At 43.2% G+C, this 27,027-nt stretch overlaps 1 protein-coding gene across 1 annotated transcript in view; it reads right to left on the bottom strand.

The window, feature by feature from the left end:
* Positions 1 to 7,306: 7,306 nt before the first annotated feature.
* ENPP1 (ectonucleotide pyrophosphatase/phosphodiesterase 1) overlaps positions 7,307 to 27,027 on the bottom strand; it is a 71,473-nt gene continuing 51,752 nt past the window's right edge. Inside the window, exons 17-25 of the mRNA XM_084827536.1 lie at positions 25,523 to 25,610; positions 22,960 to 23,135; positions 21,125 to 21,170; positions 20,878 to 21,032; positions 17,559 to 17,694; positions 16,094 to 16,174; positions 15,149 to 15,281; positions 12,285 to 12,441; positions 7,307 to 7,863 (exon numbers count right to left, since the gene is read on the bottom strand). Of these exons, the coding sequence (XP_084683662.1) occupies positions 7,696 to 7,863; positions 12,285 to 12,441; positions 15,149 to 15,281; positions 16,094 to 16,174; positions 17,559 to 17,694; positions 20,878 to 21,032; positions 21,125 to 21,170; positions 22,960 to 23,135; positions 25,523 to 25,610 (1,140 nt within the window). The 3' untranslated portion in view covers positions 7,307 to 7,695. The remainder of the gene's footprint in view (positions 7,864 to 12,284; positions 12,442 to 15,148; positions 15,282 to 16,093; positions 16,175 to 17,558; positions 17,695 to 20,877; positions 21,033 to 21,124; positions 21,171 to 22,959; positions 23,136 to 25,522; positions 25,611 to 27,027) is intronic.

The following is a 27,027-nucleotide window of genomic DNA, read 5'->3' as shown; positions in this document are numbered from 1 at the left end:
GACGATACCACCCTAATGGCAGAAAGCGAAGAGGATCTAAAGAGCCTCTTGTTGAGGGTGAAAGAGGATAGTGCAAAAGCTGGTTTGAAACTCAACATTAAAAAAACGAAGATCATGGCATCTGGCCCCATCACTTCCTGGCATATAGAAGGGGAAGAAATGGAAGCAGTGACAGATTTTACTTTCTTGGGCTCCAAGATCACTGCAGACGGTGACTGTAGCCATGAAATTAAAAGACGCTTGCTCCTTGGGAGGAAAGCTATGGCCAACCTAGACAGCATAGTAAGAAGCAGAGACATCACCTTGCCGACAAAGGTCCGTCTAATCAAAGCTATGGTTTTCCCAGTAGTAATGTATGGCTGTGAGAGCTGGACTATAAGGAAGGCTGAGTGCCGAAGAATTGATGCTTTCGAATTGTGGTGCTGGAGAAGACTCTTACGAGTCCCCTGGGCTGCAAGGAGGTCAAATCAGTCCATCCTAAAGGAAATCAACCCTGAGTGCTCATTGGAAGGACAGATAATGAAGGTGAAGCTCCAATATTTTGGCCACCTAATGCGAAGAGAAAACTCCCTGGAAAAGACCCTGATGCTGGGAAAGACTGAAGGCAAAAGGAGAAGGGGACGGCAGAGGATGAGATGGCTAGATAGCATCACGGATGCAATGAATATGGACTTGAGCACGCTCCGGGAGAGAGCGCAGGATAGGAAGGCCTGGTGTGCTATGGTCCATGGGGTCACGAAGAGTCGGACACGACTGAACGACTGAACAACAACAAATATAAGTACACATTGTACCCTCTTAGAAATTCCATTCTCTTTGAAATCTTCCATTGTCTGAGTGGCTGGCAAAGGACGAAGAAGACTAAACCATGCTGTAGGCTGCTTTAGTGAGTTATTCTTAGGATTTAGATTGCTGATAATAAAGTCGTAGCTAGTTAATTCTATGTTTCATTTGATAAGAAATATACTAAATTGGAAACTAGGGTTGATGTAGTTCTTTTGCCTAGCCTGAGGTTGGACTTACTCATGCCTTGACCATTTGGTGCATCCTACCATGGTTTTAAGGAGAAATTATGCTTGCTTACATCTTGCCCTCCAGGCACCCACACTTTTCCTTGGCCAGGAAAGATGCCCCATGTTTTCCTGGCCATGTATTGCCTTATGAAGCATCTAGCCTTACTGATAAAAGAGGGCTCCTTCTCACTGCTTAACCCATCCTGCCAGCTACTGATGGAAGCAACGAACTGACATGGGTCAGCTCACAGGAAAATTCCTCTAGTATAACAGTAAGGATCAGATGCTTCATAGCCAGTGTGGTGTAGTGGCAAGAGTGTTGGACTAGGGGCTGGGAGATCTGGGTTATAGTTCCCACTTGGCCATGGAAGCTCGCTGGGTGACTTTGGGCCAGTCACAGACTCTCAGCCCAACCCACCTCACAGGGTTGTTCTGAGGATAAAATGGAGAGGAGGAGGATAATGTAAGCCACCTTGGGTTCCTTGCAAGGGGAAAAAAGGCGGGGTATAAATGCAATAAATAAATAGATAGATGATAGATATAGATAGATGATAGATGATAGATAGATAGATAGATAGATAGATAGATAGATAGAGCGAGCAATACAGGACCAGAATATCCTCCCCATCTGGATTTGGGCCTGAAAGACCAAGGAAAACTGTGGATGCATGGAGGGTAACTTGTAAGCAAGCACAATTTCTGTCATTGCACAACACCGCTACTAATTACGGGTCATGTCTGTTAAGGCTTCGGCCTTAGCTTCCCGTTTCCTGGTTTTGTGGAGCTTGAGCCAACATGAGATAGCCTTTACTCTGGTCTTAAACCGGCAGGGTTTTTAAATCACTGAATACCAAAACTTAATCCATGTTGCATCTTGCACTAATGAACTATTATAACAATGTAATGCCTCCAGTCTCTTCCCTGTTCCTCTAGGTTTGCTCTATCGACTAGGTCAACAAAGAGTCTTGTAGCACCTTAAAGACTAAAAATATATTATGGCACAAGCTTCATCAGATGCACAGAGTGTTATCCTCATAAATGTAAGATAAATGTAAAAGGTGCAATTATAAATGGTAATGAAATGCAAAAAAGCACAGTCTGTGGTGATTCAAATGGAGATTGAATGTATGCAGAATACGTAGAGTGACCATTCACAACATGAGTAACTGTTGATAGCATAAGGGAGGTTCACACACACACTGAAAGAAGATGGAAGGGCGGGTCACAGTGCCAAGTGAGCTAGCCCAGTCCCCACTGCAGCCAGTGGAGGCTGATGGCTCTAATTTGGGCGGGGCTTTGAATCCATCCTGGGTTTCAGCCAGCGCTCTAAAGGAGCGATTTGGGGGATAGTGTTCAGCACTTTGGAAAGCTCCTTTAAAATTCTGGCTGAAACCCAGGATGGATTCACACCCCGCCCAAATTGGAGCCACCAGCCTCTACTGGCTGCAGCCATACTCCCACTGACTGTCACAGCTGAAATGCTTCCCTACATGGGAAAGGGCTCTATGCATGCACTGAGATAAACGCATAGAGCACCTCCACATGAGACGAGGTGGTGGTGGGGAGAGACCTGGCTCACTTAGGGCTGCCCCAAGGAGCTCTAGGAGGGGCTGTACGTGTGTACATCAGTATGTGCCTTTCCCCCCAGCTGAACATGGGGATGGTGAACAAATGTTCCTGCTGTGGAAAGAGGCAGGTTGTGTGGCTGCAGTATGCATTAGCAGCTTGGGGGGTGGGCAGAGTTAGCCCATGCAGGCCCACACCCCTTCTGGTGTTCTTTCACTATGTTGGGGGGGGGGGTCATCTGAACTCCGCTATAATTAGCATTGCTAAGGTAAGTTCCAATTCACTTATTTCACATTGGAATCTCTGTTTCAAATCCCTCTGTTAGAGAATGACAATTTTCAGATAAGTAAGGACATCTCAGGAGACTGAGAGCTTTTCTGCAGGAGGCACTTCTTATGCGCTCGTGATTGCTTTCTCACAGTTGTTTACAGGTTCTTTAGATGACGTTGTGATCCTCCGGTTTCGCTTCTGCACTTTCCCAGGGTTTTTTTAGAACGGGAAAAATGGGGTATTATTTCTGAAAGCGCTGTTTCTTCTTATGTATTTGCACTATTCCGCTATAGCACATCTCCACCTAGAGGTTAAGTAGCAGGAAAGCAGGAAAGCAAAAACTGTGTGGAGCTCAAATCTCAATTCTGCGACAAAACCAAAAGTAGAAACACATCATGCTAACCCCCACCCCACAACTCTCTCTTGTGATTATATATCAGGCATCGTGCTGCTGAGCATATATTATAACCTGGTTGCACTTCAGGAAAATCCGAAGCTTTTAATGGAAACTTGCAGAATAAAATGTGGGGTTAATTCTTGGATGGTGGCCATACTGCTTCATGGTATTTATTTTGTTAGCCAATTCCTGCGCTTGGAAACATTTCTTTAAATCTTACTGTGTCTGAAACACTTGATGGCACTATTTCACTGTGCATACACATTTCTGAGGGGAGAAGGTAATACTTTGCACTGAGCATATGACATGGGATCACCTTTAAAGAGCAGCTTGGGCAAGGTATATCTGGACTGGAGTCTTAACTTTTCCCGCTAATTGCTAAGATCTTATCTAGACAGTACCTAGAAGTCCCCATCAAGAGATCTGTTGCTATATATCGGGGTGGTGAACCTGTGCCCCTCCAGAAGTTGTTGGACTACAACTCTCAGCAGCCTCAGCCAGCATGGCCAATGGTCAGGGATGATGGAAGTTGGAGTTCATCTGGAGCGCCACAGGTTACCTACCCCTGCTATATATAAAGATCTTCCTACACCTCCACCCACCACACTAAATAGATGGCCACAGACACATGGCTATAATGGAGCATTGTGGAGGAGGGAAGAGAGCAGCATCAGATGGCCTTTCTAAAGAGCCATTCAGCCAACTATGCTTTTGAACAGAACTCCTGAGCTATGAAGAGCTTTTTATAGCTTGAGTCCAGACACACTGGGATTCCTGCTCTGCCAGTATATTTCATTTTTCTCCTATTCCTTTTTGATCTCAAAGAAGAAGGACAGCTCCTCATTTAATCCTCAAATGGGTGATCAGCTCTCAGGAACAACAAGGGAGAGGGCAGGGAGATCCTTGCATGCAGCCATGGGCCCCTCTCTGACTGTATGTCATCTTCTGTGATGAAAACGTGGCCAAGGCTGGCTTACACACAGCGGCTGACTGGCAGCTGTGTAGCCAGCCTTCCCTGCTAGGTGGGGCAGCCACATTTCTAGCTGGGGCATTTTGGAGGAGGAGGTGCATACACAGCACCAGCCAATCCGCACACGCACACACTCCACCTTGACAGTTAACTCTCCCTTGAGGGTCCCTCCTTCTAGTCTTGTTCCTCACCTTTAGATTTTCCTTCCTGTTGGACAATCAAGGGAAAACATTTTAACTGGTTGCTATATAAAGAACTAAGCGATTGGAAACTAATTGTGGAAAGCAACTGGGGTGGTTCTTTTTTTACTGATTGCTGGGTTGATTTTTCTGCCCCAAAACCCTGAAAAGGCATCATGCTGAGTTGCGAACACTGGGAAAATCAGAAATTAAGCTGGAATTACAGCTGAGGTGGCCAGCCAGCCAGCCAACTGTAGTGTGCACAGCAATGTTTCTTTTCCTCTAGGGCTGTTTTCATCCTTTGCCATCAAGTACTCAGGAAAAAGAAGAAGAAAAAATAGCCACTATGATTGTGAGTATAGTGAGTTCTGGAGGGAGCACTCCTATGGCCCCTAGACAGAGTCTGGGAGAGGGAGGGCGGATAGGATAGTTCAGATTCCTGAATCTGAGGTTGGAGAACTTTCCTGAGGGTTTTTAAAGCAGGGAAAATGGAGTGTTATTTGTGAAAGCAAAAGAGAAGGTATGTTCCTACTTGCATAATTGTGTTATTCCACTACACCACTATGCCACCTAGAGGTTATGCAGTGGAAAAGCAGGAAAGGAAAAGCTCTTTGTGTAGAGCTTGGATCTCACTTTTGTGATGAAACTGAAAGAAGATACAGCGGATTAACAGCCTCGAGTAGAAAAACTCAATACTGCATTTTCCTTGGTCTAAAAACCCCCATGAACGTGCTCCTAAAAAGCAGAAGCAAAAGTGGAGGGTCACAATGTCGTCTAAAGAACTCACAAACTACAGTGACTAAGGAATGATGAGCACACAATAAATGCCAAATGTAGAAATGCTCATAGTCTCTGTGTGCATTTTGAAGGGGAAAGCCCTGATGTAGTTTTTCTGAACTTTCTGTTAAGGTATCATACTTGTGCCCAGGGGATCCAGTCAAAGAATATATAGATACACTCTTAAGACTCGCTAATCCAGTGCATACCTGTTCAGGATGAGGCGTACCAATGGCTATTCCAATACAGCATCACAAAGGGTGGCATGAATACTATGAAGATGTTGGGGCAGCGTGTCAGTGAGGAGCCATAGATCAGTGGTAGATCACGTTTTGCATTCAGAAGGTCCTAGGTTCAATCCCTGGCATCTCCAGGAAATCAGTAAGTGTTGATAATACTGGGCTGGATGGACCAATGGTCTGACACAATATTAGGCAGCTTTTTATGTTCCTATCACAGGCAGGCACACCAATGTGAATGCTTAGGGCTATCAGCAGGAAGCAAGTGATACAGAGATAATCAGTTGACATGTTAGCCTCTGGCAGAAGTTGAGGAGCACTATTGTTGGCTGCCTGCATATAGAGTATTTGTGTTGTGTAGCATGTATGTAAGGACGCCACCTTCATTTCACCAAGTCTTAAAGCATAATACCTACATAATAGGGCTGTTCACAACCCCCACCAACCCCCACACACATATAATCAACACATGGAAGGAAAAGCAGGTCTGTGACCATTGGCCATCCGCACATTGAATGGAACATTGGCATGTGCAGCTGTATATACATAGGCTCTCCAAAGCAACATGAACCCACATCATGCTAGGATTCCTGCTGGCTTGGAAAGCCTATGTACTTAGAGCCCCCTTGCCCAGGTTTCACTTAACCCATGCCATTGGAAGGCAAGACTGGGAGGTGCAGGGATGAAATCAGCCAATATGATCCTTCTTCTTCCGTGTCATATGGAAAGACAGAATGCATGTGGGGCAGGCAGAGTGGGGCTCCTTTTAACAGCTGTGTAGAACATCTCATTGTCTGGTGTGTGAATAAAGGTCTTCCACAAAAGGAATTTCACAACTGAAAGAAAAACATAAAAGGGAATGCATCGGTTTCTAATAATGAAAAATATAAGGGGTTGTATCCAATAAGCCCATCTCCCCAATGGAATGACTTCCATCAGTTGAACAGGGAGGGGTGAGTCAGGGAACCTCGAGAACAGATTTTGCATGAATGTGGTGGGCGGGATGGAGGAAAGGAGGGGAACGTCCTGTTGTGCATGCAAACATCCACTCCCGTGATGTTGGATTTCAACCAAGGTCTGTCTGCGGTAGTACTTACTGTGTTGCATGCTTTCACATGTGGACCTTCTTTATGTGTTTATATATGAAACATACAAAGCAAGAATTGGAGTTTTGGATGAAATAGCACATTGCCCTGCCATCTGAGTGCGCATGTGTGTGTGCGTGGGGGGGGGGGTCGCTTTTCCAATCTCTGCAGGAGCCACAAGGTGTATTAGGAGTGTTAGTAGCCCTTCAAAGAAGAACTAATCTTCTGATAAAGAAACCTAGAAACAATACATATAGCAGAGTTGTCTCAGGATGAGGTACATACTACAGCAGCTGCTTGAGGTATGTTTTGTGATATAGCTTGGGTTGGGAGAAGGGGAAACAAACCACCAGCTAGCACAGCTATATCTGTAATAATTAGAGCTAAGATTAATTTGGGGGAAAGAACAAATACTTTACCATTTTTTATCGTTCGGATAGTTTCATTTGTTATTAACATGTACTGCATTTGAAGAATAGTATTTCTGCTGATTTGCAGAGTATGTATATAACAGTGATTCCTGCTAAGGGGCAGCAGGAACTCTAAGCATGGAGTTACCAATTTCCACTGTGGAGTCAATTGCAGCACAAGATGCTATTTTGGTTGAGGTGTAACCTAAACCAAAATAGAAGTCTTCTGGTTGCTGGCTTCAGCTCCATAGTAACACTCAGAGGGTAGTTACACATGCAGCACATGATCTATTAAATGGTGCAATGTTCCAAATATAATTGAAATACACCATAAATTACAGTGGATATACCAGAATACAGTACAGGGTGAAAAACAACTTCAGAACACGGCTGTATTTTTATATAATATTTATATTATTTTTCATTTTTGAAATATACAAGTCAGTTTATTCACCTTTAATTAATCCACTTTGTAAAAAACATACAAAATAAAATAACTCCAGTACACTTTATGTAGTTGAAAAGAATGGTTTTTCTCACATGTGTGTCTGTTTATGTAATGCTAGCAGATTGGCGTTAATATACAAAACTTCTACCACACTCATGTGGATAATGAGGCCAAGAGAAATTGCTCCCCTCTGTTACACTTGATCCATAAAATGTCCCTGAGATACAAATGTTGCAACAGATTCTTTCCAACTCTCATTCTGCTCAAGAATCCTCAGAAAATGTTTAAAGCGTTTGTTTCTTGTAATATAGTCTCTTTCCAACGGAGTACAAAAATTAAAGTCAGGCTTTACCAAAACTTGGCAAATATGTTTTCAGCTGTAAAATATTAGCCACAGGCTGTTTTCTGTCATGGTAAAAGCTAAGACCTGTGAGAAGTTCTACGTCTCTGACTCGAGCTGCATGAAACTTCATTCTCTCTTCAACCCACAGGGACTCAGGCTTGCTGGTCTGTTGGAAGAGCAAAACATGGGTTAAAAAGTTTGATACAGAGATGCTCTGTTACTGGGTTGACATATTCAGCAGTCTACAAGGAAGCCAAGAACCTAGAAGATAGGAAGCTGCCTTATATGGACTCTGACCATTAGTCCATCTAGCCCAGCATTGTCAGCACTGACTGGCAGCGACTCTCCTAGGTTTCAAGCAGGACCCTTTCCCAGATCTACCTGGAGATGCCGGGGATTGAACCAGGGACTTTCTGCATACTCTACCACTGAGCCACAGCCCCTACAACTTGCAATAAAGGCATACATTTCAATGAATATATGGAGGTGTACCCCCTTCATGGATCACTGCCTTGTTGTGGCGAAGGGGCTTGCATAACTCAGTGAAGCCATAAGCTATGCCGTGCAGGGCCACCCAAGACAAACAGGTCATGGCGGGGAGTTCTGACAAAATGTGGTCCACTGGAGAAGGAAATGGCAACCCACTCCAGTATTCTTGCCAAGAAAACCCCATGGAACGTATCACAAGGCTAAAAGAGATGACGCCGGAAGATGAGCCCCTCAGGTCGGAAGGTGTCCAATATGCTACTGGGGAAGAGCAGAGGGAATTTCCAAGTAGCGCCAGAAAGAGTGAAGCGGCTGGGCCAAAGCCGAAAGGACACTCAGCTGTGGATGTGTCTGGTGGTGAAAAGAAAATCCGATGCTGTAAAGAACAATATTGTGTAGGAACCTGGAATGTCAGATGAATGAATCAAGGTAAGCTGGAGGTGGTCAAACATGAGATGGCAAGATTGAACATCGACATCTTGGGAATCAGCGAACTAAAATGGACAGGCATGGGTGAATTTAATTCAGGTGACCATCATATCTACTATTTTGGGCAAGAATCCCTTAGAAGAAATGGAGTAGCACTCATAGTCAACAAAAGGGTGGGAAAAGCAGTACTGGGGTACAATCTTAAAAATGATAGAATGATCTCAGTACGAATCCAAGGCAAACCATTCAACATCACACTAATTCAAGTCTATGCCCCAACCACTGAGGCCGAAGAAGCTGAGGTTGATCGGTTCTATGAAGACCTACAACACCTTCTAGAACTAACACCAAAAAAAGATGTCCTCTTCATCATAGGGGATTGGAATGCTAAAGTAGGAAGTCAAGAAATCACCAGGATAACAGGCAGGCATGGCCTTGGTGTACAAAACGAAGCAGGACAAAAGCTAATAGAGTTTTGCCAAGAGAACATGCTGATCATAGCAAACACTCTTTTCCAACAGCACAAGAGGCGACTCTACACATGGACATCACCAGATGGTCAATATCGAAATCAGATTGATTATGTCCTTTGCAGCCAAAGATGGAGAAGCTCCATACAGTCAGTAAAAACAAGACCTGGAGCTGACTGTGGCTCAGATCATGAGCTGCTTCTTGCAAAATTTCAGCTGAAATGGAAGAACGTAGGGAAAACCACTAAACCGTTCAGGTATGACCTAAATCATATCCCTTATGAATATACAGTGGAGGTGAGGAATAGATTTCAGGGATTAGACCTGATGGACAGAGTGCCTGAGGAACTATGGATGGAGGTCTGTAACATTGTTCAGGAGGCAGCAACGAAATCCATCCCAAAGAAAAAGAAATGCAAGAAAGCCAAGTGGCTGTCTGATGAGGCTTTACAAGTAGCTCACGAAAGAAGGGCAGCGAAAAGCAAGGGAGAAAGGGGAAGATATACCCAACTGAATGCAGAGTTCCAGAGAATAGCAAGGAGAGACAAGAAGGCCTTCTTAAATGAACAATGCAAAGAAATCGAGGAAAACAACAGAATGGGAAAGACTAGAGATCTCTTCAAGAAAATTGGAGATCTCAAGGGAACGTTTTGTGCAAAGATGGGCATGATAAAGGACAAAGAAGGCAAGGACCTAACAGAAGCAGATGAGATTAAGAAGAGGTGGCAAGAATACACAGAAGAACTATACAGGAAAGATCTGAATGTCCCTGATAGCCATGATAGTGCGGTCACTGAACTTCAGCCGGACATCCTCGAGAGTGAAGTCAAGTGGGCCTTAGGAAGCATTAGTAACAACAAAGCTAGCGGAGATGACAGTATTCCAGCTGAGCTACTTAAAATCCTAAAAGATGATGCTGTTAAAGTGCTGCATTCAATATGCCAACAAATCTGGAACACTCAACAGTGGCCACAAGACTGGAAAAGGTCAGTTTATATTCCAATTCCAAAGAAGGGCAACGCCAAAGAGTGTTCAAACTACCGCACAATTGCGCTCATTTCACATGCCAGCAAGGTGATGCTCAAAATCCTACAAGCTAGGCTTCAGCAGTATGCGAACCGAGAACTACCAGAAGTACAAGCTGGGTTTCGAAGAGGCAGAGGAACTAGAGATCAAATCGCCAACATTCGCTGCATCATGGAGAAAGCAAGAGAATTCCAGAAATACATCTATTTCTGCTTCATTGACTACGCTAAAGCCTTTGATTGTGTGGATCACAACAAACTGTGGCAAATTCTTAAAGTGATGGGAGTATCAGACCACCTTACCTGTCTCCTGAGAAACCTGTATGAGGGTCAAGAAGCAACAGTAAGAACCAGAGATGGAACAACCGATTGGTTCAAAATTGGGAAAGGAGTACGACAAGGCTGCATATTGTCACCCTGCTTATTTAACTTATATGCAGAGTACATCATGAGAAATGCCGGGTTGGATGAATCAGAGGTCGGAATTAAGATTGCTGGGAGAATTATCAACAACCTCAGATATGCAGACGATACCACCCTAATGGCAGAAAGCGAAGAGGATCTAAAGAGCCTCTTGTTGAGGGTGAAAGAGGAGAGTGCAAAAGCTGGTTTGAAACTCAACATTAAAAAAACGAAGATCATGGCATCTGGCCCTATCACTTCCTGGCATATAGAAGGGGAAGAAATGGAAGCAGTGACAGATTTTACTTTCTTGGGCTCCAAGATCACTGCAGACGGTGACTGTAGCCATGAAATTAAAAGACGCTTGCTCCTTTGGAGGAAAAGCGATGGCAAACCTAGACAGCATAGTAAGAAGCAGAGACATCACCTTGCCGACAAAGGTCCGTCTAATCAAAGCTATGGTTTTCCCAGTAGTAATGTATGGCTGTGAGAGCTGGACTATAAGGAAGGCTGAGTGCCGAAGAATTGATGCTTTCGAACTGTGGTGTTGGAGAAGACTCTTTCGAGTCCCCTGGACTGCAAGGAGGTCAAATCAGTCCATCCTAAAGGAAATCAACCCTGAGTGCTTATTGGAAGGACAGATACTGAAGCTGAAGCTCCAATATTTTGGCCACCTAATGCAAAGAGAAAACTCCCTGGAAAAGTCCCTGATGCTGGGAAAGACTGAAGGCAAAAGGAGAAGGGGACGGCAGAGGATGAGATGGCTAGATAGCATCACTGATGCAATGAATATGAACTTGAGCACGCTCCGGGAGAGAGCACAGGACAGGAAGGCCTGGCGTGCTATGGTCCATGGGGTCATGAAGAGTTGGACACGACTGAACGACTGAACAACAACAACAAATGGAGGTGTACAAAGACTACAGTATCGAATAGCTAATAGCAGCTATGGGGATGATCTGCATTGATCTGTATTCAGGGGAAAGGGTTGGATTCCCCTCTCTCTTGGGCCACAGCTGCATTCTAAATCAGCATCCTCCTCCTCCAGCCATGGCTGCTTTTATAAAAATAATCTTTATTTGGGGAGTACCGAACATGGAATTCAGATGTAGTGTCCAGTTTGGCACTCAACCATTACCTTGAATGGGAGCCCCTGTCCACCCATTCGAGAATCTAGCAATCCCACTCTCCCTCAGAGTAGCATGGACAGTCTAGTATTACTAGGATCCCAAGCAGCCTGAGTGTCAGACCATTAGGTTTCTCTATGAAATGTGCAGAAAGGAAGGTTCTGCTGGGAAATCAAGAATGCCTTGGTTGGTACAATGAATTGTTCCGGTAACAGCATCACAATCTGGATTGCTCCTCTGCTACACGGAATAGCTATGAGACCCTTGTGACACATGCTCACATATCAGCCATGACCAGGGCTGTTCTGGACTAAATAAAATAAAATAAAAATTCTGTGTCCAGACGTGAATGACCAGACCTATATAAATTGTGCAAGTCCAGTGCACTTGCATATATTTGTACAGCTTCTGGTAATTATGGAGCAAGGGTGGGGGAGCTATGCAGGTGCTGAAGGCCCATCCTTAAAGCTTCAAAGCTTTCAGCATGCACTGCCTGCACACTTTCAAGCTTATGTTTACATCCTAGAAATGTGCACCTAACAGAACATTATGGATTTGCTGACCTCCTGGAGAAGCATGCTATATGCACAGGTGGGTTGTATAGAAACATGTGTACTTATCTTATGTATGAAAAAGCGGTTTACTCACAACACAGCTTTCACTGTTGTCTTCTCTGTGAGGTACAAGGTAAGATACAACATCAAGGGATCCTTCACAGTGCAAAGGAGTCTGGGAAATATTTTTACAACTTGTCAACATAATGAAGTAGTGAGTGGGAATCAGGACTTCTGAATTACTTGAGAGTCTGGAATAAAAAAAATAAACATCAATATTTTAGACTTTATTCTTATAAGTGTTTAAAATGTAACAAACCACAATGGCATGGGTAGAGAAAGCTACAAGCATTTAATAAAGACAAAAGTGTAGCGTTAAAATAATTTAGTTCAGCCTTCCCCAACCTGGTGTCCTCCAGATGTGTTGGACTGTGACTCAATTGTGTCTAGAGATGCTGGGAGTTGTCCTCCAGATGTGTTGGACTACACCAGGTTGGGGAAGGCTGATTTAGTTCCACTGGGTGCAGTCCACCAGGACATTCCTGTACAAACCCTACAGAAATTAATCATACAGCAAAGCATCCTGGTGAATCACACCCTTGACATCAAGGCCATGAAATGTGCTTAAATGAAATCTAGAGAATATCAGTTGAATTAACTGGGCAATGGTTTATCATTTTTCTGCAAACGCACTTTCCTGTATTTATTTATTTGCAAGTATTTATAGACAGCATACATCTAAAGCAGGGGCGGGTAATGTGTGGCCCTCCAAATTTTTGGTGTACAGCTCCCATCCACCCTAACCATTGGCTATTCTGGCTAGGGCTGATGGAAGTTGTAGGCCAAAATATCTGGAAGGCCATAAGTTGCCCACCCCTTATTTAAAGATTCCAAATCATCACAAATCATAAAAACAGAAAATAAAGCTCAATACATAGAATATATCATATCTACATAAGATGGAAGGCTAAACTACACAGGGAACGCTTGCATAAACACATGAGTCTTCAACATCCACCTAAAAATAAAAAGTGTAGATGCATGTCTAATCTTTTAATACATTTTAAAGGAAAACTATCATAGTTTTCCAGTTAGCTCGATTGATAATGCCAAAGAGTTATTTTGAACTATGATGAGCTATGTTCTAAATATTAGCCAAATCTAGACAATTATAATAGCAACTCTGATGATGTAATTAATGGAAAAAAAATAGTGCATGATATTGGGTCTCTGTGTAGCTGACTCTCAGTTACAAATTACTTCTTTGAACTTTATGCCATGATATTGGTAGACAGATCCCTCTTGTTGGGAGCTAAATTGGTCAGTTTTATAATTTGTGGAAATAAAGTTTGTGTGGCCTATTGAGCCAACCTGGTTCACATGTAACAACAACCCATTGTTTAATTAACTATGATTTGTTGAATCATGCATTGTCGTTATGTGCGAACCCAGAACTATGGGTAAACTATGGGTTGTTGACCACAAACAACCCATGAAGAGAAGCCATGATTTGTTGTTGGGTTGTGAAATGTGAATTGTTTATACAATGGGTTGTCATTACAGGCAAACCCAGAATTGCGGGTTTCGCCAGGCTACAGAGGCAGTAGGCCAGAGTGGTCAAAAAATGCAGCCACTTTACATGCCAGTACTGCAGTACCACAAAAGCATTTAGGATACAGGGAGGGAGCAAGTGAAGGAGGAGGGGAAACAAACAATCCCAGAACTCAGAAAACAAACCATGGTTTGTTAGATCGTCCGCCAGACAAATCCTGGGTAGGACAACAAACCATGGGTTAAATACACATGCGAACTAGGTCAGTGAAAAGAAATAAAATCCACTCAATATACTGTTTTCTGCATCCTCCATTTATTTTGATAGATCCCCCCAACAATCGCCATTTAAATTAACAGTGGGTGAATAGCATCAGCAACAATATTCAACCTGATTGTGCCCAGAGACCAGCCTTCCCCAGCCTGGTGCTCTTCAGATGTATTGGACTACAATTCCCACCATCCCTAGCCAGCATAGCCATTGGCCCTGTTCTAAATATTATATATATATATATAGTAAGTAGTGATGCTTGAGAAGTTTGATCTTTGTGAATTCTGACACAAACAGACCTGATCCACATCTCTCGGACTAAAGGGAGAATCAAATTTACTTTATCCACCAGTGTTTACTCCTCCTGAATGTCCCAGTGCAGTTCTCAACTCAGAAACCCAATCAAATTATGTTAACAAAATAGTATTTTGAGAGAAAATATGTTTAAAAATGCAAAGTTTTGTGCGGATTTTTAAAGGAAAAAGTAATAGGTTCTGCCCAATGGCTGAACATATGCAAAAGTGACATGGAACACAAATAGACTGATTTGCCCATTCTTAACTGGAAGCCACCTTAAGCACTCTATTGAGAGTGAGGAAGTGGGATATAAATTCCATAAATAAATTGGGGCTGTTCACACAACATGCTAATCCACACTCAGTGGTTGAGTATGGGTTGTTTTGAACTGTGGTGTTTTTTTGTGTGTTGAACTATGGGTTATCCTGTTGTCTGAACACAGCCAGGGTGACTTGTTAGCTATGCAGAGTGGCTTATTTTTCTTTAGAGCCCATGGTTTGTTGTTGAGTTGTTCAGGGTGGTTAACAAGCCACACTGCATGGTTAACAAGACACCCTGGCTGCGTTCAGACAACATGATAACCAATCCTGCAGAAAACATGCTGTGTGCAGACATCATGCTAATCCATGGTTCAACAAACACCCCACGGTTCAAAGCAACCTACACTCAACCACTAAGTGTGGGTTAGCTTGTTGTGTGAACAGCCCCATAAACTGCATTTCAGCTGATGTTTCTTCCCAGAAATTAAGTTTAGCAGGAACTTCACTTCAGCATCCAGTGGCATAAAATTATAGTGTTTTTTTGTTTTTTTAAGATAGCTAAAACTGACATATGCCTACCTTTTGACTTCCTCAGGTGTATCATATAAGCCATTGTAGTCATAATCAAACACAGGACCAGTGATCACATTTACGCCATTTCTGGCTGAAGCATATGTTGGCAGTAGGACCGCATTAAAATAGTTCCATATCACTGGAAGCACAATGGAGAATTTTAACAAGGAAATGCCAAGCCTTTAATAGAACAAAGACAATCGAACACATTGCTAGATCACAGTGCATCTCTTGTACTCCCCTCGGTAAGACCATAGGCTGCCTTCATTTTACTTATTTGTCAAACCAGTTTTGTGTGGAATTAATGCATTCTGCTTCACTAAGAGTGGGTTGCATCACCACCCCCTCAGCAAGCTGGGCCCTTGAAGTTATAAGGCAAGACCTAACAAGGATCCCATCTTTGGCATGCTGGAGGCCTCAGAGAAGGGCCAGCCCAAGACAGTTTGATGCCTGAGGCGAAGAACAAGATGGAGCCCCCTCCAGTTGTATGTACAAAAGCCTACTGGTCTGCAGAGGAATCCATTCACAATGGGATAGTGTCCTCCACTGCACCTGAAAGCTGCAGATTAACTTAGAGGGCTCAGAGCAGGCTGCTTGGCACACAGCTATCTTCTCCAATACTTGATGCAGCCTCCCAGCATCTGCTCCCTGAGGTAACAGCCTCACTCTGCCTAATGGTAAGGCCAGCCCTGCCTCAAGGTGTATGAGGCAAGGCTTACTGAGGCCTGGGGGACATTCCTGGCTTAGCTAGGCCTTGATTTGTATCCTCTGACACCTCCAGTATGTCAAGGGAATGGGGTTAATTGCTTTGACCATCTCTTTTGTATTTCTGGAATGGGCCTGGAACCTTTTTACAAGCAGCAGTCCCAGACAAACCCATCAGTGTGGACACGGCTTCAGGTACTAGTACTTTTTATTTGTCAAAAGGAAAAATATGTGATTAATCTTTACCTTGAAAAGCAGGATACATTGGCACAATATTGCTTGAAAAAAGTCCTTCATATTTACTATTTTTTCCATCCTTTATCAGATCTAGAAATATAAAATGTATAAACCACTATTTATTACTAAACTGGCAGCATTTTCAAGATAAGATTTGAATGAAATGACCGAAAGATCATTCTAATATTTTGTATAAATGAATTATACTAAACACATAAATTCTAAACAGATTGGTCAGGATCTAAAACAAGCTCTGCAAGCTCAAGGAGAAATTGGGCTTGTGTGTCACAAATATCAGCCCTCCTTACCACATGGCACCGCCCTCTTGCAAATCTACAGGAGTTTCAAATGAACTTTGTGATATGGCATGAGGGTCTGCTGTTGAATGAGAAAAAGTTAAAAACAAACAAACAAAACCTCTTGGTTGCTCCTGAAATAGCTCTTTCAATGCCAGCCATTGGTGACAACCCAAAACAGATTTAGACTGCAATTCTATGCACATTTACCTGGAAGTAAGATCCACTGAACATGGCTCTTACTCAGGGAATTGCACCTGAGTAGCCACACCTAGGATTGTGCTGTTAGGCACTCTTAAATCACCCATTTTAGTGGGCTTAAGTACACATCATTCTGCTAGATTTTGGCATCTTAGTTGGAAATAGGCTTGCCTAACTGCAATAGGTCTCACTTTCAAATTAATGGTACTAAGGATTTCAGCCTTCATCTTTAATTGGAAGATTAAAGAATTAAATATTCTTTATGGTACGCTGGAGTGCACCCTCCTAAGAGTCCAACCCAAAGTTCCACAGGAGTTTGGATGAGCACATTGACCTTTCACACGAGCAAAGGCTCAGGGACACTTCCATACATGGGGATGCCACTGAATCTGGGCATATGTGTTTATAGGACCAATCATCAAGGCCAATCCACCAATTTCTTGAAGAACTTGATACAGAAGATATCAAAGTTTAAATGTCAAAATACATGCTCAGTGCCATCATCTGTGGAAGGCATCACAATTAAATTACCAGTTTCCCCACAGAAATACACGGTAGCTTTCCTGACTGCCTTTTCTGTGCATACTGTGGGGAAATCTAACCATTTTAACATGCATGCACCATTCACAGTGGACACCTCTGTGTCTATATTTCAACATTTACATTTTTGTATCAATTTCAAATTTAAAGTGTATGCTGACAGGGCTTTATATTATTTAACCATCTGCCAACCATAATTACTTTAAATATTTAATTAGTAAGATTTTACTGAGTCAGTAACATCTTTATAAATATCAATTAGGCATTTTCTATGTGGTCTTTTGATTCTCTCCAGCGCATTATCCTTATATATGGAGCAAGCTTGTCTATGCATTTTAAAAATGTGTAGACCCTTTATATAAAAGCAGAAATGGCAACTCTTCCTTTGCCTGCTGATAAATTACTCTGCTTAGAAATGAGAAAGGAAATGGAATTACTTGGTGGGAAAAGAAATCCATAGTTTAGCTGGGGACGGCTTTTGTAAAATGAACAATTCTGGCCGCCATTTAAAGGAATGCGATTGTCAACCTGGAAACAGCTTGGGGTGGATTTTGCAGAACCATTCCAGTTGTCCTAGTTAACAAAACAAGAGCATCAGTTGCTGTGCATGCACATTACACATAATATAAATTTGTGATATACAGACCGTAACTTGGTTCTAGTAGTACACTACTATTTGGCTATGTTTATGAAATGGTTTCACCTCTGAAGTCTATTTGGTTTATGGTTATCCCAGGCTCAGCTAAGGTGGCTGAATAGATGAGTTTTGAAGATCTCTCTAGTCATAGGATTTTAAAGTTTTACTCCATTGTCATGGTCAGACCATGTCCTAGTGGGATTTGAACTTACAGCATTACTTCCCTTCTGTGGGGATGGGGAACCCATTCAGATGGTCCCACCCCAGGAGACTGAAGGAATCCAATGGATTTCTGAATGGCTCTTGGGGATTTTCCAACGGAGAGAGCTGGTGATCCAGCTGAGGCCCTAGTCTCACTGTGGAATGGTGAGATGCAGAGGGCCATGGACTTGATTGCACCTGAGTGGCCTCTCTGGTGCTGTGGAGCCGACTGTGCCCTGGTATATTGGGAAGCTATGATCAATGAAACAGGCTGGACATCGGCTAGAGTGCAAATCATGTACAACTTGAGGAGAAGATGACTGAGCACGCTCTACAGCACATGATGATGCCTATTGCATGGCGGTGTGGGAAGCAAAGAAGACCTATTTAGCTGCCTCCACTGCATCCTCAAGTAGTCGTCCAGTGGAGCTCTTTTGGGTGGTCCAGGGGCTATTAACACTCTCCTCAACAAATGGGGCCCTGGTCCCCTCAAGGGCCTGCTGTGACCTTTTTGCATTGCACTTTGAGGACAAAATCACTTGTCTCCATGGCAAACTTGATGCCATTGTTAGCGCAGTTCCACTCGAGGTGTCTGACGCCACCATCTGCCCAATTTTGTGGGATCAGTTTCAGTTTCTGTGACCTGATAACGTGGGCATGTGATCAACCATGTGCCCTCTTGTTCCTTGCCCCTCCTGACTAATAAAAGTTAGCTGAGGGGGGTATGACCAGGCGGGTCCAGGGTGAGTTGAATGCTTCTCTAGGGGGAAGGGGTGGTGCCTGCTGTCCTTAAGGAGACAGTACTGCAACTACTCCTAAAGAAGACCACTCTATACCCAATGATATTAGACAACTGCTGTCCAGTTGCAAATACCCCTTTCTTAGGGAAGGTACTGAAGAGGGTGGAACAACTGCAGGTACTCTTGGAGGATACTGATTATCTAGACCCATTCCAATCTGGGTTTCTACATGGTTATGGGATTGAATCAGCCTTGGTCACCCTGACCTTTACTGAGAGAGAGACAGAGGGAGTGCAACCCTGTTAATTCTACTCGATCTCTCATCAGCTTTGATACCATCAACTGTGGTATCCTTCTGGATCGATTCCATGGGATGGGCATTGGGGGCACTGTGTTACAGTGGCTCCAGTCCTACCTGTGGGGTCAATTTCACAGAGTAACATTGGGTGACCATTCCTCAGCCCCTTGGCAATTGAGCTACGAGGTGGCGCCGGGTACCATCTTGTCCCCAGTGTTGTTTAACATCTATATGAAGCTGCTGGGAGAGGTCATTGGGGGATTTGGAGCCAAGTCCCTTCAGTACACTGATGACACACAGCTCTGTCTCCCTGTGACATCTGAATCAAGAGAGGCTGTGCAAGTCCTGGATCAGTCCCTAAACTGAGTAATGGGCTGGATGAGGGTCAATAAACTGAAACTGAATCCTGGCAAGATAGAAGCCCTGTGGGTGAGTGGTTCCCAAGTCTGGGAGACAGGCTCATTGCCTGTTATGGATGGGGTTGCACTCCCTCTGAAAGATCAGGTTTGTAGTCTGGGGGAACTCCTGGATCCATCACTGTTGTTGGAGGCCCAAGTGGCTGCAGCAGCTCAGAGTGCCTTTTCCCAGCTTCAGCTGGTTCACCAACTATGGACTCTCCTGGACAGGGATAGCTTGGCCACAGTGGTACAGGCATTAGTAACCTCAAGAGTGGATTGCTGCAATGCATGCTATGTGGGGCTGCCCTTAAGGCTGCTCCGGAAGCTGGAACAAGTGCAGAACGCAGCAGCTCGGCTGCTGTCGGGAGCTGCCCCTCTTCAGCATGCAACTCCTTTGCTGAGGGAACTGCACCAGCTGCCTATTCACTATCAGGCCAGGTTTAAGGTTCTAGTACTAGTGTACAAAGCCCTAAACAACTTGGGACCAGGATACCTAAGGGAGCGCCTTCTCCCTTATCAACCTGCCTGGTCACTGAGGTCATCAGAGGGCATGCTCCTGGTGGTTCCCCATGGACCTATGGCCTGATCGGAGTCCACCCGGAGAAGAACCTTCACTGTGGTGGCACCCTTTCTTTGGAACTCCCTGCCCCTGGAGGTCAAGCAGGCGCCAACACTGTGCCGCTTCCAGTGCCTCCTGGAAAAGAATTCTTTTCCAGGAAGGATTCCTTAACTGATCAGCCATGGTTTCTATTGGTATTCTGTTTTTAAAAGAACAATTTTAATATGGTGTTTTAATTCTTTTTATCTTTTTATCATTTAAACTTTTATGTTCACCACTCCGTAATCTGTTTTAGATGTCAAGCGGTATACAAATGCTGTAAATAAATAAATAATAAATAAAATAATTCTACACATCTGCCTTTTTTCTCCAGACCAGGAATATATGTGGCCCTAATTTTGAAATACGTCATTTCAGAGCTTCAGACATTTTTTCAGATGATGCTGGACTCCCACCAGCCCACATAGCTAATGTGGGACAAGCTGCCTTCAGGAGCCCTGAACTCCAAACACCAGAAGTGAATGATGTGCATGTATTGTGGGCCATCTGGCCTTTGTCAAACAGAGGACTGTCACAGTGCAGGGCCTAACTTCAGGCTGCTATGGAAGATCCTAAATGCACAAACTCCTTCTACTTCTAATCAGTTCAAAGATGAGTGACGTAAATTAGCTAAATCCTCACTTACTTGTCCCTTATGCGCAGAACTGTCTCCTATAATATCTATGGAGCACCACCTCTCTCTTACTTAAACCCCAGCTGAAAACCCATCTTGTCTAAGAACCGTTTGGCTTAGCTCCTTAGGCTTCATCCCTGACTGAAATGGAGCCTACGTATGGCTCGCTACTCTTGTTTCTCCTGCCGCTTGCCACCACCTTCCTTTTCCCTTAAGTATAAAATGTGCCTTTAATTACCAACATACTCACATGCTTGTTAATCGTATAGGCACTCCACAAAGGCATCTTGATGTTCTGGCTAAATCCATTTACATAATGGTGGTTGTGAAGAAGGCAATAGGTGTGCTTCTTTTGGAGTACTCTGGGCCTCCCAAATGGCAAACTGTCTTTTTCTATCTTCTTTACTAGAGTAGGGAGATGAAATTCAACCTTTATATATTTCCCCAGAGAAGATTTTCTGCTTAAGTACAAAAATCAAAGTAGTTATAATGCTTACTTTCTGAAGTAGTGAGATTTATCTGCGGTCGAATCTGTGGAAAGCCCTAGACATAAGAGAAAGCAAAAGGTGAAGACAAGTCATTTTGTGTAGCATCATTCTGAGACAAAGTGTTGCTCATTAAAAAAAATCAGTAACATCTAATTCCAGAATGTCCGTTATCTCCATGTGCATCTTTCTGACGTCCAGTGTGCTCCTTTGAATGTTTTGTAATGTAGCTTGCATTTTTTTACTATATTAAAAAAATATGAGTGCTAGAAGGGTCCCATTTATGGACCCATTCAACGCTGTAACAGTCTTGCTGTAATAAGGGTTTCTTAATGTAAGAATGTTCAGATTTAATTCTTATTTGAGATTGGTGAGTTCTCCCTTGCTCAACTTGGATTAACTCAGAAATGATCTGAGCGATTCCCCAACTCCTATATCAGAAATTACTCAGATCATTTTCTGAGCTCCAAATGGTGATGGAACTACTGGGAAGAACGGAAGTCTGTTGTTCTCCCCTCCCCTGCCCCCACCTATCTCAGTGCCCTTGGCACACTGGAGTATCCCAAGTCCCAGGAGCCCATGGGAGATATAAGGATAGTTCTTTCTACTACCTTCTCCCCATGTATTGCTGTTGTTGCTCCTACTGCCATTTGGGTAAGTAAAGGGAAGGGCATTTGCAGGGGATAGGGAAACCTGGTGCAGATAGGGACAGGGGAGGATGGAAGCTAGGAATTCCTCTCCAGTTAGGATTTTGATCTGAACTGGAGGCTATTTGCGTTGCCCTTATTTTCGCTGTAGTCTACGTAAATCTTTACGTAGACTACAGGGACCAAATAAGGAGAACAAATGGCGGCGCCCCATGGGGGCCGCCATTTGCGTACGCGCTTTTTTTTTTTTCCAAAGTCACCCGTGATAGGCTACGTAACAATTAACGTAGCCTATCACAGTTGACTTTGGAGATCTAGCCTTTGATTAACAATTAACAATTAACGTAGCCTATCACAGCTGACTTTGGAGATCTAGCTGACTTTGGAGATCTATCTCTAACTTTGGAGATCTAGTTAATTGTTACGTAGCCTATCACGGGGTTTGTTTGTTTTTTTACTTCACTTGTAATGGCGGCGGCAGCCGGTTGAAAGACCGGCTGCCGCCCCCGCCCTGACAAAAACCCGCCGAACCGCCGCCGGGACCCGCCGCCGGGAGGGACATTCGTCAAAGGTAAGTCCCATCCCGGGGGGGGGGGCGGGGGGGCGGAGAATTTCACCACCGATTTCGGGAGGCCGAATGCGTTGGCACTCGGCCCCCCGAAGTTTCGGGGAGAAATTCTCCCCCATCCTTACATCTGAGGCATACTTTTACAAGCCCCCAAATACGTCTTCAAGCACAGCTCAGCAACACTTCACTGGCGTCTCTAGATCTACAGCTTGCCACAAAAACATGCTCAACTATGATACATACATGCCAGGCTTAAATCGGCAAGGGGTGGCTTTTAGTGCATAATATTTTAACATGATTTTATTCTAAATTGGCATTGTTAGTTGATCTCAGACTGCAGAATGGAACAGGCAACAAATGCAGTCTACAACTATTTAATAGATAAAGTATTTAATGAAGTCAAGTAGTCCAAACTCTAATGTTTAGCAAAGCACATCTTGAGGGACTCACATCCAAATTTGCCCATACATACACCAATGAAAATGGGAGATATTACTCCTATTACAGACATAGAAATTTCTCACTGAGATTGCGGAACATCAAGTGATATTGATAAAGATAATACAGTGTTACACAGCCTCATCCAAGAGTGCAAATAATTGCTAAACGTTTTTGTTCATCTGAATACTTACCGATAAATTACACAAACAGCCCAGATCATCTGCAGAGGTTCTCCTCCCCATGAAAGGACATGTAGAAGGATTGCTTTCTTCCTTGGGATGCTTTGGGATATAACTGGCTTTCTTTAAAAGGTGGTTGAGGCTTCCATGAGTTCCATTGTTGGGGGCTGGTGTCACGTCAAGCAGGTCTGCCATGGTTCAGAAAACAATGACAAACATGTTCAAAAATACACTTTTGCACTGCAGTTCGCATGTAATTATAATTATGAATATGATATGCCTTCAGAATTTCAGTGCTTATTTATTTATTTTGTATTAGTTGTATTAGTACTTTTATGCTGCTTTGGCCAAATGTCCCCCAAAGCAGCTCATAAGCATAAGTATATAATATACTGAAATTTTAAAAATCACAGATCAAAACCAGCAGTCACTAAACTATATCTGCATAACAATAAATATAGCAGTAAGAGGAGCCATCATTAATAAAAACAACAAAAACAACAACAAAACAATAAAAAGCATCGAGCAGGTGGTTGGACTCGATGGTCTTATATGCCCCTTCCAACCCTACTGTTCTATGATTCTATGATGTTATAATCAAGGGGAAAACCAATCATTAAAAAACCCCATCAAAACAAGACAGGCTTTGCAAGATATCTGAAGGCAAGAAAGGAAGGTCCCATCAGGGCCTCAGCCTTAGGTCCTGTCCCATTTACTTATCAGTATACTTCAGATGTAAGTCGGATGTGGAGTACAGCCTCCTCTAAAGTTATCAGTGGGCAGGCAGAATCACATGGTAATGAGCAACCCTTTAATATGACATAGTATTCTGGTCACTGCCCCCAAAGCATTGTCTTATCATAGATAGAGGTCAGGTTGGGACCATCTGTCTTCTGAAAGGACACACTAGCCTAGCCCTAACTTTCACTCAACCTGCAGAAACAGCCTGCCATCAAAAGGATTTCCCACTCACTTCCCTCACAATATCACTGCAGACAATGCAATTGCTTGAGACCCTTGAAGACTGTGATGCTGCTGGTAATAAAGAGGAAGGCTAAACTTCCTTTCTCAGTACAGCCCAGTCTCACTAACACAATCTCAAGCACACAGGCATTTCAACTGTGATTACTATTTACTAGTAAGTGGATTTCTCCTTGAATATTCAGTTATTTAATAATAACAGGCAGGACACTAGGAACACAGTGAACAGTATAACCTCTTTTTTGTGGCAGTGTTAGGAGACACCTAAATCATTTTTTTAATAGATGCCTAGAAAATGCGAGAAACTATTGACATAAAGGGAAAACAGATAACGAATTTGGCTGATCAAAAGATTCAGGTAACCAAGGTCTGTACAACAGGGCTTTACTGTACAGCTTCCTTGACCCTTGTAGAGGATAGACAATTGGGTTTTACCACTTTGTCTTTCACCATTTATAAGAACGTAAAAAGAGCGATGCTGGATCAGACCAAGGGTCCATCTAATCCAGCATTCTGTTCACACAGTGGCCAAAATATAGTTCCAAAATTCAAGACAAAACAAGTGAAGGGTCCTTATGATTAAAGTGAAGGAATCATGTGGCTTTTTGCCTATATCCAAGAACCAGTGGAACTCAGAGGCACTATTCATGCATTACTCACGTCAACAGGGTAAGTGTGGTGGAAGGGACAGTGGAGCCATGCATTCAGCCCCACGGCACCCCCAAGACTGTGCTGCATCTCCCACCCCTGCTCTTTGTGTAATCAGCAAGCATCTGAAGGAGGGAGCCTCCTGTACTCCCCATGTGATTTAAAACCCTAACTATGCATGAACAGCTTCCATGAGCGCTTCAGAAGGCAGGAGGAGCAGAACAACTTTGAGGGCGGGCCTAAACGCACGGCTCCACTGCCCCTTTCAGCACACTGACCCTATTCATGTGAGTAATGTGTGTACAGGGCTAGAGTTTCCGTAAAATACCAAGTAGACAAACAAGTTCTGTATCAGGTTCAAACACTTATTTCACGGGGTAAAGGCGTTTGGAGGTAGAATCTCCTTTAAATGAGGGGCAGTTAGACCAAAGCAGACAGTACTTTGAACGTTTGTCTACCATTTCATTTACTCTACAGTAGATGCAGGGCCCCCAATCCAGATCTTCAAAGCTCCCATATTCCCAACCTGGATCAGAGGCCCTGTGCCTACTGTAGAGTAAAAATAGCTGCTAGGCCCACATTTAAAATGGTATTTGTTTTTGGCCCTTAGCAATTGCTAGGGAGAGCTGTAATAAAAAAAGAGGTGAAGCAAGATATGGGAAGCCTTGGAGAATGAAAAGAGAGGATGAGACTCCTAAGGAAAGACCAGAAATCAGAAAAGGGTAAGGAGAAAAGACTGAAAAATTTAGGGTTGGGCCCAAATTCCAATTCTGACAGAATCTGAGATTGGCACTGGCATAGAAAAGACAATAGATTGCGGCAGCTTCTCAATATAAGAAATACAGCCATAATGAGAAGTAAAACTCCAGTCTAATCAGAAATATTTTTCAAAAATGGTTTTGAATTTAAGAGACAGCGTGGAAAAATTCCAGCTATTTTATCGTACCACACATTAAATTGTAGATTTCTATGTTTTCAAAGGGATCAACTTCGGTTTGAAACTTGAATCCAGGTCCAAATCCAATAAACAGAGCCTAGAACAAAACCAAAATTCTATTTTAACTTGGAACATTCATTTTGTCTTCAACTGATCATTGCTGAATTCCTTTGATTACAAATGCAGTCTTAACGGATCTAAAATGGACCAGATTTGTTTAAAAAGTATTTCTGGGAAAGTCAGAGGGGCCTTTCATTGTGTTCATATAGGGTAGCATCCTACTGTGTCCGTGCACTTGTAGGAGTGACCGCTTGTGCAACATGGCTTTGGAACTTCTAAAAATAAACTGAACCTAGCAGAAATGCTCATTTCTGGAATGGGGCAGATCAGCAGCGCTCGCAGAAGGGAGCTCCATTGACCTACCCCAACCTGGAAATTAGCATTTTTGCTCATTTCCGGAGTTATTTTTAGAAGTGCCAAAGCCCCATTGCACAAGTGGTCACTCTTGTGAGGTCAATGGACCCAGCAGAGGCAGAGCCACCCTGCTGGATGCTGCTGTTAATCTGCAATGTGTGGAGAACATGCAGTTTAGCATAATGTACATTTTGCTCACATCTGCTTTTTAAAAACCTCTCCAGCAGAATCCATGCTGCTACATGTAGCTACGTGTCCTTTAAAGGGTGCTATCTCCAGTCTTATATATCTTTACCTAAATCAAACGGCATACAGAAAATCCATACAAAAGCAGGTCTAATATGCCTGGCATGGGACTTAAATTGTTGTAGATGTTCAATTTGAGGTACTTCTACTTTCTTTGAACAATTAGAAAACACACCAAATCATACACATTTCTGTGTCATGATTTAAATTTTACAATTTCTTTATAAGCATCCAGACTATTTTATTTGTTTATTTATTACATTTTTATACTGCCCAATAGCCAAAACTCTCTGGCCAGTTCACAAAAATTAAAAGCATAAAATGCAACATGATAAAACGTAACCAAAAACAACCTTTTAAAGTTTAAAACAGAATAAAGCCAAAGTAAATAGCAGAGCAAGAGCTAGCAGCAGTGTACAGTTCTAAAAACACAACAAAAACATTTAAAAAACAAAACTGGAGGACTAAACAGTCTACAGCTGTGTTGAGACAAACAGAAGCAAATAACAGGCTTTTTCATTCCAGGCAAACAGGTTTGTCATCTTCTGTGGTAAATGTGTTTTTTTCCCCTTAAAAACATCTGTTATTTTCGCAACCACTGCTAACTTCTACTATAAAGGACATTTGCATGCAGTCCTTCTCAGACACGCTTCCTACAGTAAAGATATTTGTTGTTGTTGTTCAGTTGTTCAGTCGTGTCCGACTCTTCGTGACCCCATGGACCATAGCATGCCAGGCCTTCCTGTCCTGCGCTCTCTCCCGGAGTGTGCTCAAGTTCATATTCATTGCATCGGTGATGCTATCTAGCCATCTCATCCTCTGCCGTCCCCTTCTCCTTTTGCCTTCAGTCTTTC

This window comes from Heloderma suspectum, chromosome 1 (assembly GCF_057233095.1).
Source record: "Heloderma suspectum isolate Gila_16-S chromosome 1, 16-S_ref, whole genome shotgun sequence".
NCBI lineage: Eukaryota > Metazoa > Chordata > Lepidosauria > Squamata > Helodermatidae > Heloderma > Heloderma suspectum.
The sequence above is the reverse complement of the archived record's forward strand: the minus strand, read 5'-3'. Positions and strand labels throughout refer to the sequence as shown.